The 12,124-nt window shown below is 46.9% G+C and overlaps 1 protein-coding gene across 2 annotated transcripts in view; it reads left to right on the top strand.

Annotated features, from left to right (window-relative positions):
- KREMEN1 (kringle containing transmembrane protein 1) overlaps positions 1-12,124 on the top strand; it is a 60,451-nt gene that overhangs the window by 39,235 nt on the left and 9,092 nt on the right. For both annotated transcript variants that reach the window (XM_041003818.1, XM_041003819.1), the window contains exons 4-5: positions 2,244-2,368; positions 5,636-5,789. In XM_041003818.1, the coding sequence (XP_040859752.1) occupies positions 2,244-2,368; positions 5,636-5,789 (279 nt within the window). The remainder of the gene's footprint in view (positions 1-2,243; positions 2,369-5,635; positions 5,790-12,124) is intronic.

Genomic DNA, 12,124 nt, shown 5'->3' with positions numbered 1-12,124 from the left:
TGGTTTGTATCCTGGCTGCTCCACTTCCCATCCAGCTCCATGCTGATGACCTAGGAAGGGAACAGAGGATGGCCCAAAGCCTTGGGACCCTGTACGTGCTTGGAAAATCCAGAAAGAAGCTCCTGGCTTTGGATTGGCTCAGCTTAGTCTGTTATAGTCTTTTAGGATGTGAACCAGTAGGTACAAGACCTCTTTCTCTGCCTCTCCTCTCTGTAAAAATCTATGTTTCAAATAAAAATAAATCTATCTTTAAAAAAAAAAAAAGCAAGAAAATGAAAACCAGGAAGTATCTAAGCAGAGGAGGCAGTAGGAAGAGTCAGCTAGCAAGATAAAGTCACAGTTCTTGGTAAGTTAGACGCTGTAGTGATTTCCTAGCAGCTTCGCCAGATTCCCAAAGTCAAAAGCAAGTCACCGGTTTAGCCCACACTGAAGGGGATTATACAAGGGCATCAGTACCAAGAGGTAGGGATCTGTCGTGGGCTTGAGCAAGGGTCACAACAAAATACCATAGACCAGTGGCTTAAGTAATAAGCACTCATTACCACAGTTCTAGCACCTGGGATGTCCAAGTTCAAGGTGCTGGTGGAGCCCCTTCTCCTGATTTGTCGGTGACCACCTTCTTGCTATGTCCTTGCAGAGGGTGATATAGTGCTCTTCCTGCTTGTCTAAAGTGCTGATTCCATTGTGAGCCCCAACACACAATAGCTCACCTAAACCTAATTACCTCCCAAAGGCTCAGCCTCCAGATACCATCGTACTGGGGATTTGGGTCTTCAACATATGAATTTCAAGAGTGGGGGGCAGGTGACTGGTATGAGGGGCAGGAGGAAGCTTTCTTCTTTTGTATTTATACAATTCATTCCTAGTACCAGCTACATGAGTTTCCCCCCCAAACAAGCCAGTTGGGAAGCATGACATCGACCACCTAGAGTTAACGCAGACTCTCAGGTGTACCCCCATTACAGATGCCAACGTAAGTTACCCAGCTTGGAACAGAAGATACTCCACTCGCCTGTGACACAGGTGATAGATATATTTAGGTTCCTTCATTTTCAAAGTTTCCTCTACTAAGCCAAACTGTATGTCTGATTGTGACGCACTAGCTAAGCTCACTGAATTAAGCACACAAAGAATGATCCTGCAGAAGTTCTCTACATTACAGTGCCCCGAATCTGTGAACATACCACCTTAGACAACATCTGCAACACCTTTGCAGATCTGATCAAGCTTAGAGTTCTAAAGTGGGGGCTGTCTTGGATTGCCCACATGATTCCAGTGTAATCACAGGGTCCTCGTAACATAGAGGCAGGGGATCTCAGAGGAGGCGATAGGGCAAAGGAAATAAAAGGGGAGTAGGAGAAGTGATGATGGAGATGGGATGGAACTGTGCGAGCACCAGCGAAGGCACACAGGCAGCATCTAGGACTTAGAAAAGACCAGGAGCAGATCCTCCTTCCCTTGAGTCCCCTGGAAGAACTTAGCTTTGCTGGCTGCTTGATTTTAGCCCCGTAAAACCCACTGAGTACTTCTGAACAGAAAGTCCATTTTTGTTGTTGCCAGCCAGTGGATTTCTGTTTATTTGTTCCAGTAGTAACAGTCACTGGAAAAGCCTGAAGAATCCATTTTTGGTGCCTTTTGAGGTGCAAGGTATGGGGCGATAGGCTTCCAGGGGTGGTCTTTTGCCCTCCAGTGACTCTAAGGCATAGTTTCTTTTAAAGGCTTATTTGTCTTTATTGGAAAGTCAGATTTACAGAGAGGAGAAACGGATCCTGCATCCACTGAGTTCATTCCTTATTTGTCTTTATTGGAAAGTCAGATTTACAGAGAGGAGAAACGGATCCTGCATCCACTGAGTTCATTCCCCGAGTTTCCACAATGGCTGGAGCAAGCTGATCAGGAGCCAGGAGCTTCTTCTGGGTTTCGCAAGTGGGTGCAGAATTACATGGCTTTGGGTCATCCTCTACTGGTGTCCCAGGCCACAATCAGGGAGCTGGAAGGGAAGTGGAGCAGCCAAGACTTGAACTGGTGCCCATATGGGATCCTGGCACTTGCAAAGCAAGGACTTTAGCCACTAGGCTGCCACACTGGGCCCAAGGCTTCTGTGTTTAAAGCTTGCTGTTTATTGATACTTAGGAGTGGGAATCTTGGCTGGGATGGAAGCATCTGGCACAAATCACTTTTCTTTCTTGGTGTTTCACAGGTAGATGTTGTGAAATTCTTCTGTTGTTTTTTTCCCCCTCCAGTGCCTGGAAACCTTGGCTGCTACAAGGATCATGGAAACCCACCTCCTCTGACTGGCACCAGTAAAACGTCCAACAAACTTACCATCCAAACTTGCATCAGTTTTTGTCGGAGTCAGAGGTTCAAGGTAATGACCCATGTAACTATTGAGAAAGACAAAAGTGTAATTTCGTTTTGCCGAGATAGCTTAAAAATATGTGTAAATTTGAAAACAACAGCAACAGTGACCTATCAAGCCACCAGCTCTACTTTTCAGCCAAGGAAAAGTTGGAGGATTTGGAAGTATGAGCTGTATTGTTTATAGATGATGCCGGAAAGGGGAGGAGCAGTCCCATGGTCTGCCTCTCCATACCATCTCTGACAGAGCCCTGTGTTCCCTGGGGCACTTGTCTATCATGAGCAGGACACTTGTGGTTCCACAGAGTGATTTACTTCCTGTGCTTTCCTTTCCTTTATCTGAAATCCATTCTGTGGCCATTAAGATTCAGTATATTTTTGTATCAGAAGAAGGAGAAAAAAAGATCCTTTCTTCTTCCCTCCCCTTTTTTCTTTTTTTTTTTTTTTTTTTTTTATTTATTGTTGCTTACATTATATTATGTAGTACAGTTTTATAGGCGCTGGGGATCCCCCCCTCCCCTTTTTTCTTCCATCTTGCCTTGCCTTCCTTAATTATTCAACCTTAAAAGCCCATTAAATGGGCACAAACAAGGATGGACAGCCTGCCGGGGTTCAGATTCTGTGTGAGGTTTGTGCTTGAATAAGGCAGTTGGCTCAGTATGATGCCGTGATTGATTGATTACTAAGAGATTAGGTGTATATAAGAATATATTGAGGGTCCAACGTGGTGGCCTAGCAGCTCAAGTCCTCACCTTGAACATGCCAGGATCCCATATGGGCACCAGTTCTAATCCCAGCAGCCCCGCTTCCCATCCAGCTCCCTGCTTGTAGCTTGGGAAAGTAGTCAATGATGGTCCAAAGACTTGGGATCCTGCACCCGCATGCGAGACCTGAAGGAAGTTCCTGGCTCCTGGCTTCAGATCAGCACAGCACTGGCTGTTGCAGTCACTTGGGGAGTGAATCATTGAATGGAAGATCTTCCTCTCTGTATATCTGACTGGGGTGGGGCAACCCCAATCCTTGGGCCTGCATATGAGAACTGGTCCTCCTCAGTGGAAAAGACAGAACAGTGGGCAGCAGACCTTGATGCACATGGAGGATATGGCAGTTTATTGGAACCTTCAGAGGACATCTGGTACAATAGCAAAGGAAGCAGAACAGAGCAAATTGGACAACTACCCCAGCCAAACGACGACAGCAAAAATATGGGTGAATCGAGACCCTAAGGTCAACTATGTCAGGCAATGGACATTGGAAGGATTTCCTCATCCTTGGATCCGTGAGATCGAACACCCATATCCAAGCAAGCACTGGTTTGAGTCCTGCCTGCCCCACTTCCGGTCCTTCTCCAACGTGGAGATTGAACCAGCAGGTAGATGATCTCTCTTAGAGTGTCTCTCTGTAACACTCTTAAATAAATATTTTTTAAAAAAGCAAAAAATATAGAGTGATAGGACTACATAATTTTTATTGCAAATGTAAAATGGTACAGTCGTTACGGAGGTATTTGGCAATTTCTTATAAACACACCCATTTCAAATGAGGCAGTAGTGACATTCTTAATTATTACCCTAGAGAAATGAAACCTGTATCCACACAGAAATCTGTATACAAATGCTTGCAACAATCCTGTAGGGTTATTTTTTTAAAAGATTTATTTTTTAACTGGAAAGGCGGATATTCAGAGTGGAGGAGAGAGAGAAAGATCTTCCATCCCATGGTTCACTCCCCAAGCTGCTGCAGCAGCTGTTGCTGAGCCAATCTGAAGCCTAGAGCTTCTTCCAGGTCTCCCCTGCGGGCGCAGTGTCCCAAGACTTTGGGCCATCCTCAGCTGCTTTCCCAGGCCACAAGCAGGGAGCTGGATGGGAAGTGGGGCCACCAGAATTAGAACTGGCACTCATATGGAATCCTGGTGTGTTCAAGGTAAAGACTTGAGCTGCTAGGCCATCGCGTTGGGCCCCCCTTTTTTTTTTTAATTTTTGTTTTGTTTTGTTTTAAGATTCATTCATTTTCATTTGAAAAGCTGATTTATAGAAAGAAGGAGAAACGGAGAGAAAGATCTTCTGTCTGCTGGCTCATTCCCCAAATGGCTGCAGTAGCCAGAGCTGAGGCAATCCAAAGCTAGCAACTAGAAACTGCTTCTGGGTCTCCCACACAGATGCGGGGTCCCAGGGCTTTAGGTCATCCTCAACTGCTTTTCCAGGCCACAAGCAAGGGAGCTGGATGGGAAGTGGAGCAGCCAGTGCACAAACTGGCACTCATATGGGATCCTGGCACTTGTGAGGCAAAGGTTTAGCCGATTGAGCCATTATACAGGGTCCTGAAGATTTGCTTTTTTTTTTACAGAGAGAAAGGGAGAGACAGAGGAATCTTCTGTTTCCTGGTTTACTGATTCACTTCCCGAATGGCTGCAGTGACTAGGGCTAGGCCAGAGCTTCATCTGATGCTCCCATGTGGGTAGCAGGGGCCCAAGTGGTTGGGTCATCATCTACTGCTTTCCCAGATGCGTTCGCAGGGTGCTGGATCAGAAATGGTGCATTCAGGATTTGATTGTGCTTAAATGTGCTACCAGCATCGCAGGCGGAAGCTTAACCCTTTGTGCCACAATTCCAACCCCTACAGTTATGTTGCTAAATGATGAATTTTTGGAGCCAACATAATGGATGAATAAATTGTGATACATCCATACTATATATTGCAATAAAAAAAAGAGAGAGAGAGCACACACCCATTTGGATGCCCCTGAGTGATACCATGCTCAACTGGCCCATGGTTGGCAGGGATAGTGGCTGTAGCTGTACAACAGTAGCATGGGGAGGTCACTGGGGCCACGCAACTGTCCTGTGTGCTGATTGCACTGGTCGTTATAGCAACCCATGCCGATGTTGAAAGTAGGGTCATTTAAAAAAATGAGATGACAATTAAGAGTCCTTTAATGAGTTTTCTGTGAGGATCAACTGTTCAGCACTTACTACCTGGCACATAGTAAAATGGTCAATAAAATAATAGGCAATTATTGATGTTTTATGTTTCTGGGATCTTCTGTACCTTAAAAGTAATGAAAATACAGCGGAAGCATAAACATTAAGAAGGCATTCTCACCAACAGAGCAACAGGGAGCCACTGGGCAGCCTGGGAGGCAGACTGGAGGGAGGTCCCGGGAAGGAGGGACTGGGGAAGAGGAAGCTGGTTGCCAGGGCCTGATCTCGCCAGGCTCTGGCAGGCCATCTGACACCTAAGGTGCTGTTTTTCACGTGCTGCTTCTCTGCTGTGGCAGTTTGCCGGGATGGAGTCGGGCTACGCTTGCTTCTGTGGAAACAATCCCGACTACTGGAAGTATGGGGAGGCAGTCAGCACTGAATGCAACAGCGTCTGCTTCGGGGATCACACCCAGCCCTGTGGTGGCGACGGCAGGGTCATCCTCTTCGACAGTGAGTATTCCCCATGCCCAAGGATCAGCGCCCTTGGATGATTGTGACAAGCCTGCCTACCCTGTCTCCCTTTCTTTCATTCATTCATTCACTGACTCACTCACTCACATGGCAGTCCTGCACCTCCTCCTGTGAGCCAAGCATATGCCAGATCCTGGGACTGCAGCACAGAACACACTCTGCCCCTGCCCTCCAGAAGGGAGCACAGTTGATTGACAAGTGGTAAACTCCCACTCTGCCAAGTGTTTGCCAGAGTGAGATGCTTGATCAGACCAGAAAAGTTCACTCTTCCAATTTCACAAAGAAATATTAAAATATTGGCATCATCTTGTAGCTTCTCTTTCTAATAGATTTCCTATGCCCTTTTTTGCGTTTGGGACTCACTTTTTGTGAAGCATCTGAGAAGAGAGCATGCCTGGCATTGAGTTTACACCTGCTCTCTGACCTGCCACACTTAGGAGATGCTAACTAGGGGCTGAGGACAGGATGTGATTTTGTTCTTGTTTCTTGTTTTTTCTTCTCCTTTTTCATCATTTGCTTCCTTTTTTTTTTTTTTTAACTTATTTGAAATATAGAGAAAGCTTTCTCAAATATCCTCAAAAGCCAGGAATTTCCATGGTTGGTAGGAACCCAGCAATTCAGGCCATCACCTGTTGCCTACACATTCACAGGAGGCTGGACTTGGAAGTGGTGCCAAGACTCGAATGCAAGCATGTCTCAGTGAGATGCGGGCATCCCAAATGCCCGCATTTAGCCGCCATGCCAAATGGCCACCCCATGGATGTGTTCTGATTGGGGTGTGTCTCTGGCGCCTTGGCCTCCCCACACCATGTCCTAACCAGTCAGCACCCCGGCCCCTCACAGTCATCTCCCTACATCCACTCTAGCTGAAGCAGAGACTCGGCGAGAGGCATAGCAGCAATCCAACACCAGAGTGTAAGATGATGGAAAGCAGATAGTCACCAGTGAGGCAAGAGAAAGAAATGGGTAGAGATACTGTACTGTCTGTGAGATATATACATACCTGGGGTTAGAGAAAACACTCCTAACACCAGGCAGAGTGGCTCCATTTTGAGCAAAAAAAAAGTCAACTATATTGGTTTCCCAGAACCAAAAATCCACAACCAATAATCACAAATAATACACAGCCTGAGTGGCTTAACAGTATAGAAATGTGTTCTCTCACAGTTATGGCAGCTAGGAATCCAAATTAAGACATCAACAAGTCCACACTCCCTCAAGATTACAGGGAAACTTTTCTGGCATGTGGTGCTTGCTGTCAGTCCTTGGCATCTGTGGGCTTTGTGACTGCAGCCCAGTGTCTGCCTTCTGCTTCACATGCCACCTTCCGTGAGTGTGTGTGTGTGTGTGTGTGTTTTAAGGATACCAGTCATCAGATTTACAGCCCGCTCTTACCTAGCATGGAAGTTACCAGTCCTTTCCTATTCAAATAGGACAAGGACGTCAAGACAAATGTTCAACGTGCTCTTCCTGTTGTGGCTAAAAGCTGAACCTTGACTCTTGTTTAGTTGGCAAGTGATCCTGCACTTGATGTTTCGTTAGCCTTTCACTCCAGGATTCATCATTACAGAGTTCTCTGCCTTGCCACCAACTTCATCTGGAAGAGTTTGTTTGCTGGGTTACAAAATGGTTGCTCTACATTTAAGTAAACAAAGGAAGGACTTACAGGGTTCTTGAGTACCTTGTGTATATATTGAAGCTTTCTAAAGAAACCCTCACCGGGGGGCCTTCTGGCCCCTAGCTGTGATTGGCTTTAAGAGGGTGACCCTTAATCTACAACGGAGAGCCCAAGGACTTGTGGGGAGAAGAAGCACTTGCTGGGATCACACTGCCAGGAAGCCATGGCGCTTGAGAGGAAACAGGAGCAGGGTGTATGGGTTTGCTCCCTGTTTCTCAATTTTAAGTAGAATGTGGTGTTAATTATAAAATGGAAAATCAGCTTTGGCAGGGAAATAGAGACACTGGAACCTTTTCCACTGCTGGTGGGAAGGTACAATGAAGCCAGAGCGGTGGAAAACAATGTGCAGTTCCCTCACGGGTGAGACAGGGCGTACCTTACAACCCAGCGGTTCCCTTCCTAGGCGTATCTAGGAAACTCCAAAACAGGATGTCCATGGCAAAAACTGCATGGATATTTATGGCAGCATAACTGAAACAATGACAGCAAGTCTATCACTGATGAATAGATGAACAAAAATATGGTCCATCCATGTGATGGAATATTCCTCAGCCAAGGAAAGTCAGTGTTGCTGCATGTGACACCCTGGGTGAGCACTGAAAGTGTGCCAAGTGAGCACCACACAGAAACAGACCCATATATCACGATTCCCTCTATACGAAGTGTCCAGAATAGACAAACCAACGATGAGCATCTTTGCCTCATTTAGCATACTTTGAGGTTTTTTTCTTTTTTTTTTAAGATTCATTTATTTTTATTGGAAAGGCAGATTTACGTAGAGAAGGGGAAATAGAGAGAAAGGTCTTCTATCTGCTGGTTTGCTCCAACCCCCACCCCAAGTGGCCAAGTGGCCACAATGGCCATAGCTGAGCCGATCCGAAAAATCCGATCAGAAAAATCTTCCAGGTCTCCCACGCAGGTGCAGGGTCCCAAGACTTTGGGCTGTCCTCAATTGCTTTCCCAGGCCACAAGCAGGGCGCTAGATGGAAATAGAGCAGCCAGAACAGGAACCATTGCCCATATGGGATCCCAATGCATACAAGACAAGGACTTTAGCCACTAGGCTACCATGCCAGACCCAAATTTAGTACCTTTTCATTGGACATTTGCTGCATAGCGGATAAAATGATTTTTGCTTTAGCATAGTGCCTTCACTAGAGATGTCAAATGAAAAGAAGTCAATTTCTAGTTGGCAGTGCAGCAGTCGTCAACTTTGGTACTGTGCATGTATCTAACAGCACTGAACCTCCTGTAGAGGTGGTTCTAGGAGATCTCCCGTGTCTTAGTGTCACTGAATTAACTGGGAAGCGGCACCCATATGAGATCGTGGTGTGTCCAAGGTGAGAACTCTAGCTGCTAGGCCACCACGCCGGGCCCAGCTGCTCCACTTCTAATCCAGCTTCCTGCTTATGGCCTGGAAAAGCAATGGAGGAGGGCTCAAGTCCTTAGGCCTCTACACACCCATGTGGGAGACCTGGAGGAGACTCCTGACTCCTGACTTCAGATCAGTTCAACTCTGGCCTTCACAGCCATTTGGGGAGTGAACCAGTGGATAAAAGATCTCGTTTTTTTTTTTTTTCTTCCTTTCTCTGTGACTCTGATTTTCATATGAAGTTAAAAAAATCTAAAAATACAGGTGTTCCAAGCAGCATCTTAACCTGCCCCTCAATTCAGTTCTAACATTCTCCACCTGGAGGTTTTGTCAGCTCTCGCTGGTTGAGGGATGAGACTCACCAGGTTTCCCCCATACTTCACATGCCGGTCACCAGTCAGGGTTCTGGACCTTCTGACCAGCCAGTCCTATTGGCTGCCTTGCTGAGGTTCAATTAGTTTTCTTAGGTCATTCACAGATTTCAAGGAAACACTGCATTTACACTTACTTATTTTTCTTTTTAATATTTTTATTGGAAAGGCAGATTTTACAGAGAGAAAGATCTTCTCCCCAAGTGGCTGCAATGGCTGGAGCTGAGCCAGTCCAAAACCAGGAGCTTCTTCCAGGTCTCCCATGTGGGTGCAGGATCCCAAAGCCTTGGACCATCCTCCACTTTTTTCCCAGGCCACAAGCCAGGAGCTGGATGGAAAGTGGAGTAGCCAGGACATGAGCCGGCACCCATATGGGTGGCAAAGGATTAGCTAATTCAGCCATCCCACTAGGGCTCTTACTGGTTTATTGTAAAGGATGTGAATGAACAGTCAGATGGAGGGACAAATAGGGTGACATCTGGAAGGACCCAAGCACAGGTGCTTCTGTCCCCATGCAGCTGTGATGGACCACCCACTCATGCATGGACAGGCTCTTATTCCCCTTGCTATGAGCCTCCGCACATTCAGCCACCCAGTAGTTCTCTATGAATCATAGATTCCCTGCGTAAACTTGGTTAAGGCCTGAAGAACTACATAAAAATGGAATTGGACAAAATGAGTAGCTGTAATGCTTTCAGGCTGGGTGAAGAAACCCAACATGGCCTGTCTGTCCAGAATCGTCTTAGCTCCTCTGCAGCATTCCCTCCTCCCAGATAGAGGGCAGGACCCCACCTGCCATGGGGTACATAAACGCTCTGCTGTTGGCCAGAGTAGGTCAGAGCATCTCTTTAAAGACACCTCTGAGGCCGGAAAGGCAAGGGAAGACTTATATTTTTATTTTTGCCTTGGAGAAAAGAAATTCTAGCTTCCATGGCCTGCCTGGAGGAGGAAAGGGGCCAGGAGGAGAGAAGGCAGGAGGGTCAGAGGGAGAAACTGGGCTTCCTGAGGCCTGCTTTGTGCCCTGCAGCACCCCGGCCTTGTTAATACGAAAGACTGATTCCCGCCTCCACGACCCTGAAGTGCTTCCAAAGTCACCAAGGCCATGGGAGTGATGAGAACCAAATGCATCTGTCATGATACACAGTGTGCTTATGTGTTGGTTTTTGCTGTTTGTGTAGTTTTTACCAAGATCCTGTGGTTTGTTACTTTCATTGATTTTGCAGCATTCTTAGCCGTTATTCTTCCAATGTTTCTTCTACCCTTTTTTTCTGTGTTCATTGCTTTCCAAAATTCCAGTTGCACGTACGCTAGACCGTTTGATGTTGTCCCACAGCTGTTGAATGCTGATTTTGTTTATCCTTTTTTTTTTCTTTTTTACTTTTGTTTCCCCCTCTGTGTTTCATTTTAAATAATTTCTGTTGACCTGTCTTCAAGTTTTTTGTTTTCTTGGCTGAGTCTAGCCTGCTGATGAACCCACCCAAGGAATTCTTCATCTCTGATATCATTTTATTTCTAGCATTTTACATTTGACTCTTTTTTCTGCTGAACTTTGTTACCCATTCAAGCACGTTGCCCATGTTTTCCTCTAGATGCCCTGCCTGTGTTCTACAGTTCCCGTATCTGAGTCATTCCTGGGCTTGGCCCTGTGGATTGTTTCTGTGTTCTGACGGTGCATCCTCCCTTTCTTACTTGGATGTGTGTGCTGTAATCTGGTATAGAACACTATGTGTACAAGGACCGGAGAGGCAGGGAATCACGGCATTCACGCCAGGGCTGGACTGCCTGTCGGGGAGATGGAGCCAGTCTGGCAGTAGTTGAGCTGGGTTTGGGTTTGTCGTTTGTCATTACCCTTGTTGTGTATCAGGCTCCACAGTCTCACTGGGAGGGGCTCCCGTTACCTGGGCTTAGTATGAAGCTTGGGGTGCCAGTGGGCCCCTCTCTCTGAGCCTCTTGCACCCTTGGCTTCGAGCAGGTCCCACGTGAGGGCCTCTTTTTCTGCCTGCTTACCTACTCAGTGGTAGACCACGATGGCTGCATGGTGATGTGCTTCTTGTTGGGGGAAGAGGACAGGGAAGGTTCCTGGGTCACCCTGCGCTGCCCTCAGGGTTGGCCAGGGCGTGATGCTGCCTCAAGGCTGAGACTTTCTCCTCCCCCCTGCACACCTCTCTCCCTGCTTTGTGTCTGTACTGGGTCTTGGAGGAGTCTCCTGCCCCGCTCCAGGGCTTGCAGACATCGGGACCCAAGAAGGCTCATGGCAGGCAGGCGCTAATGGCTTTCGCCTCTGCTCTTCCATTACAAGCAGATTTTTATTTATTTCTTTATTTATTTAGGATGTATTCATTTACTTATCTGAAAGTTACAGAGAGAGAGAGAGATCTTGCATCTACTGGTTCACTCTCCAGATGGCCGCAGTGGCCAGGGCTGAACCAGGCCAAAGACAAAAACCAGAAGCTTCATCCGGATTTCCCACATAGATGCAAGGCCCATCTTCCACAGCTTTCCTCAGCCTATTAGCAGAGTGCTGGATTGGAAGTCAACTAGCCTTGGTACTAACTGGCACCCATATGGGATGCCAGGCATCGCAGGTGGTGGCTTGAACCGCTACGTTGACACAGCAACCTCAAAAGTTTTACCTGTTGGTGGTAGAAGGTCCTTCTGCTGCCTCCCTGGGAGTCAGAAGGCTTTTGCCTCTCTGCCTCCAGTGGCCTTGAAGCCAGAATGCTTGCTGCTTCTCCACTAGGAGCTAAAATGTTTCCTTTGAAAAGAGAATCCAGGAAATGGGCAATGTTTCCTGCCTGTCCCTCCTGTGGCATCCTGCCACCTTCCGCATACCTGTGCCTCCAGGGGGCACTCTGCCTGGCTGTGGTCATTCCACAGAGCATGCTCCATCCAT

This window comes from Ochotona curzoniae, unplaced genomic scaffold, assembly GCF_017591425.1.
Source record: "Ochotona curzoniae isolate NIBS_2020 unplaced genomic scaffold, NIBS_Ocur_1.0 scaffold_274, whole genome shotgun sequence".
Lineage (NCBI taxonomy): Eukaryota > Metazoa > Chordata > Mammalia > Lagomorpha > Ochotonidae > Ochotona > Ochotona curzoniae.
Note: the sequence above shows the minus strand (reverse complement) of the source record. Positions and strands in the feature narration are given on the sequence as shown.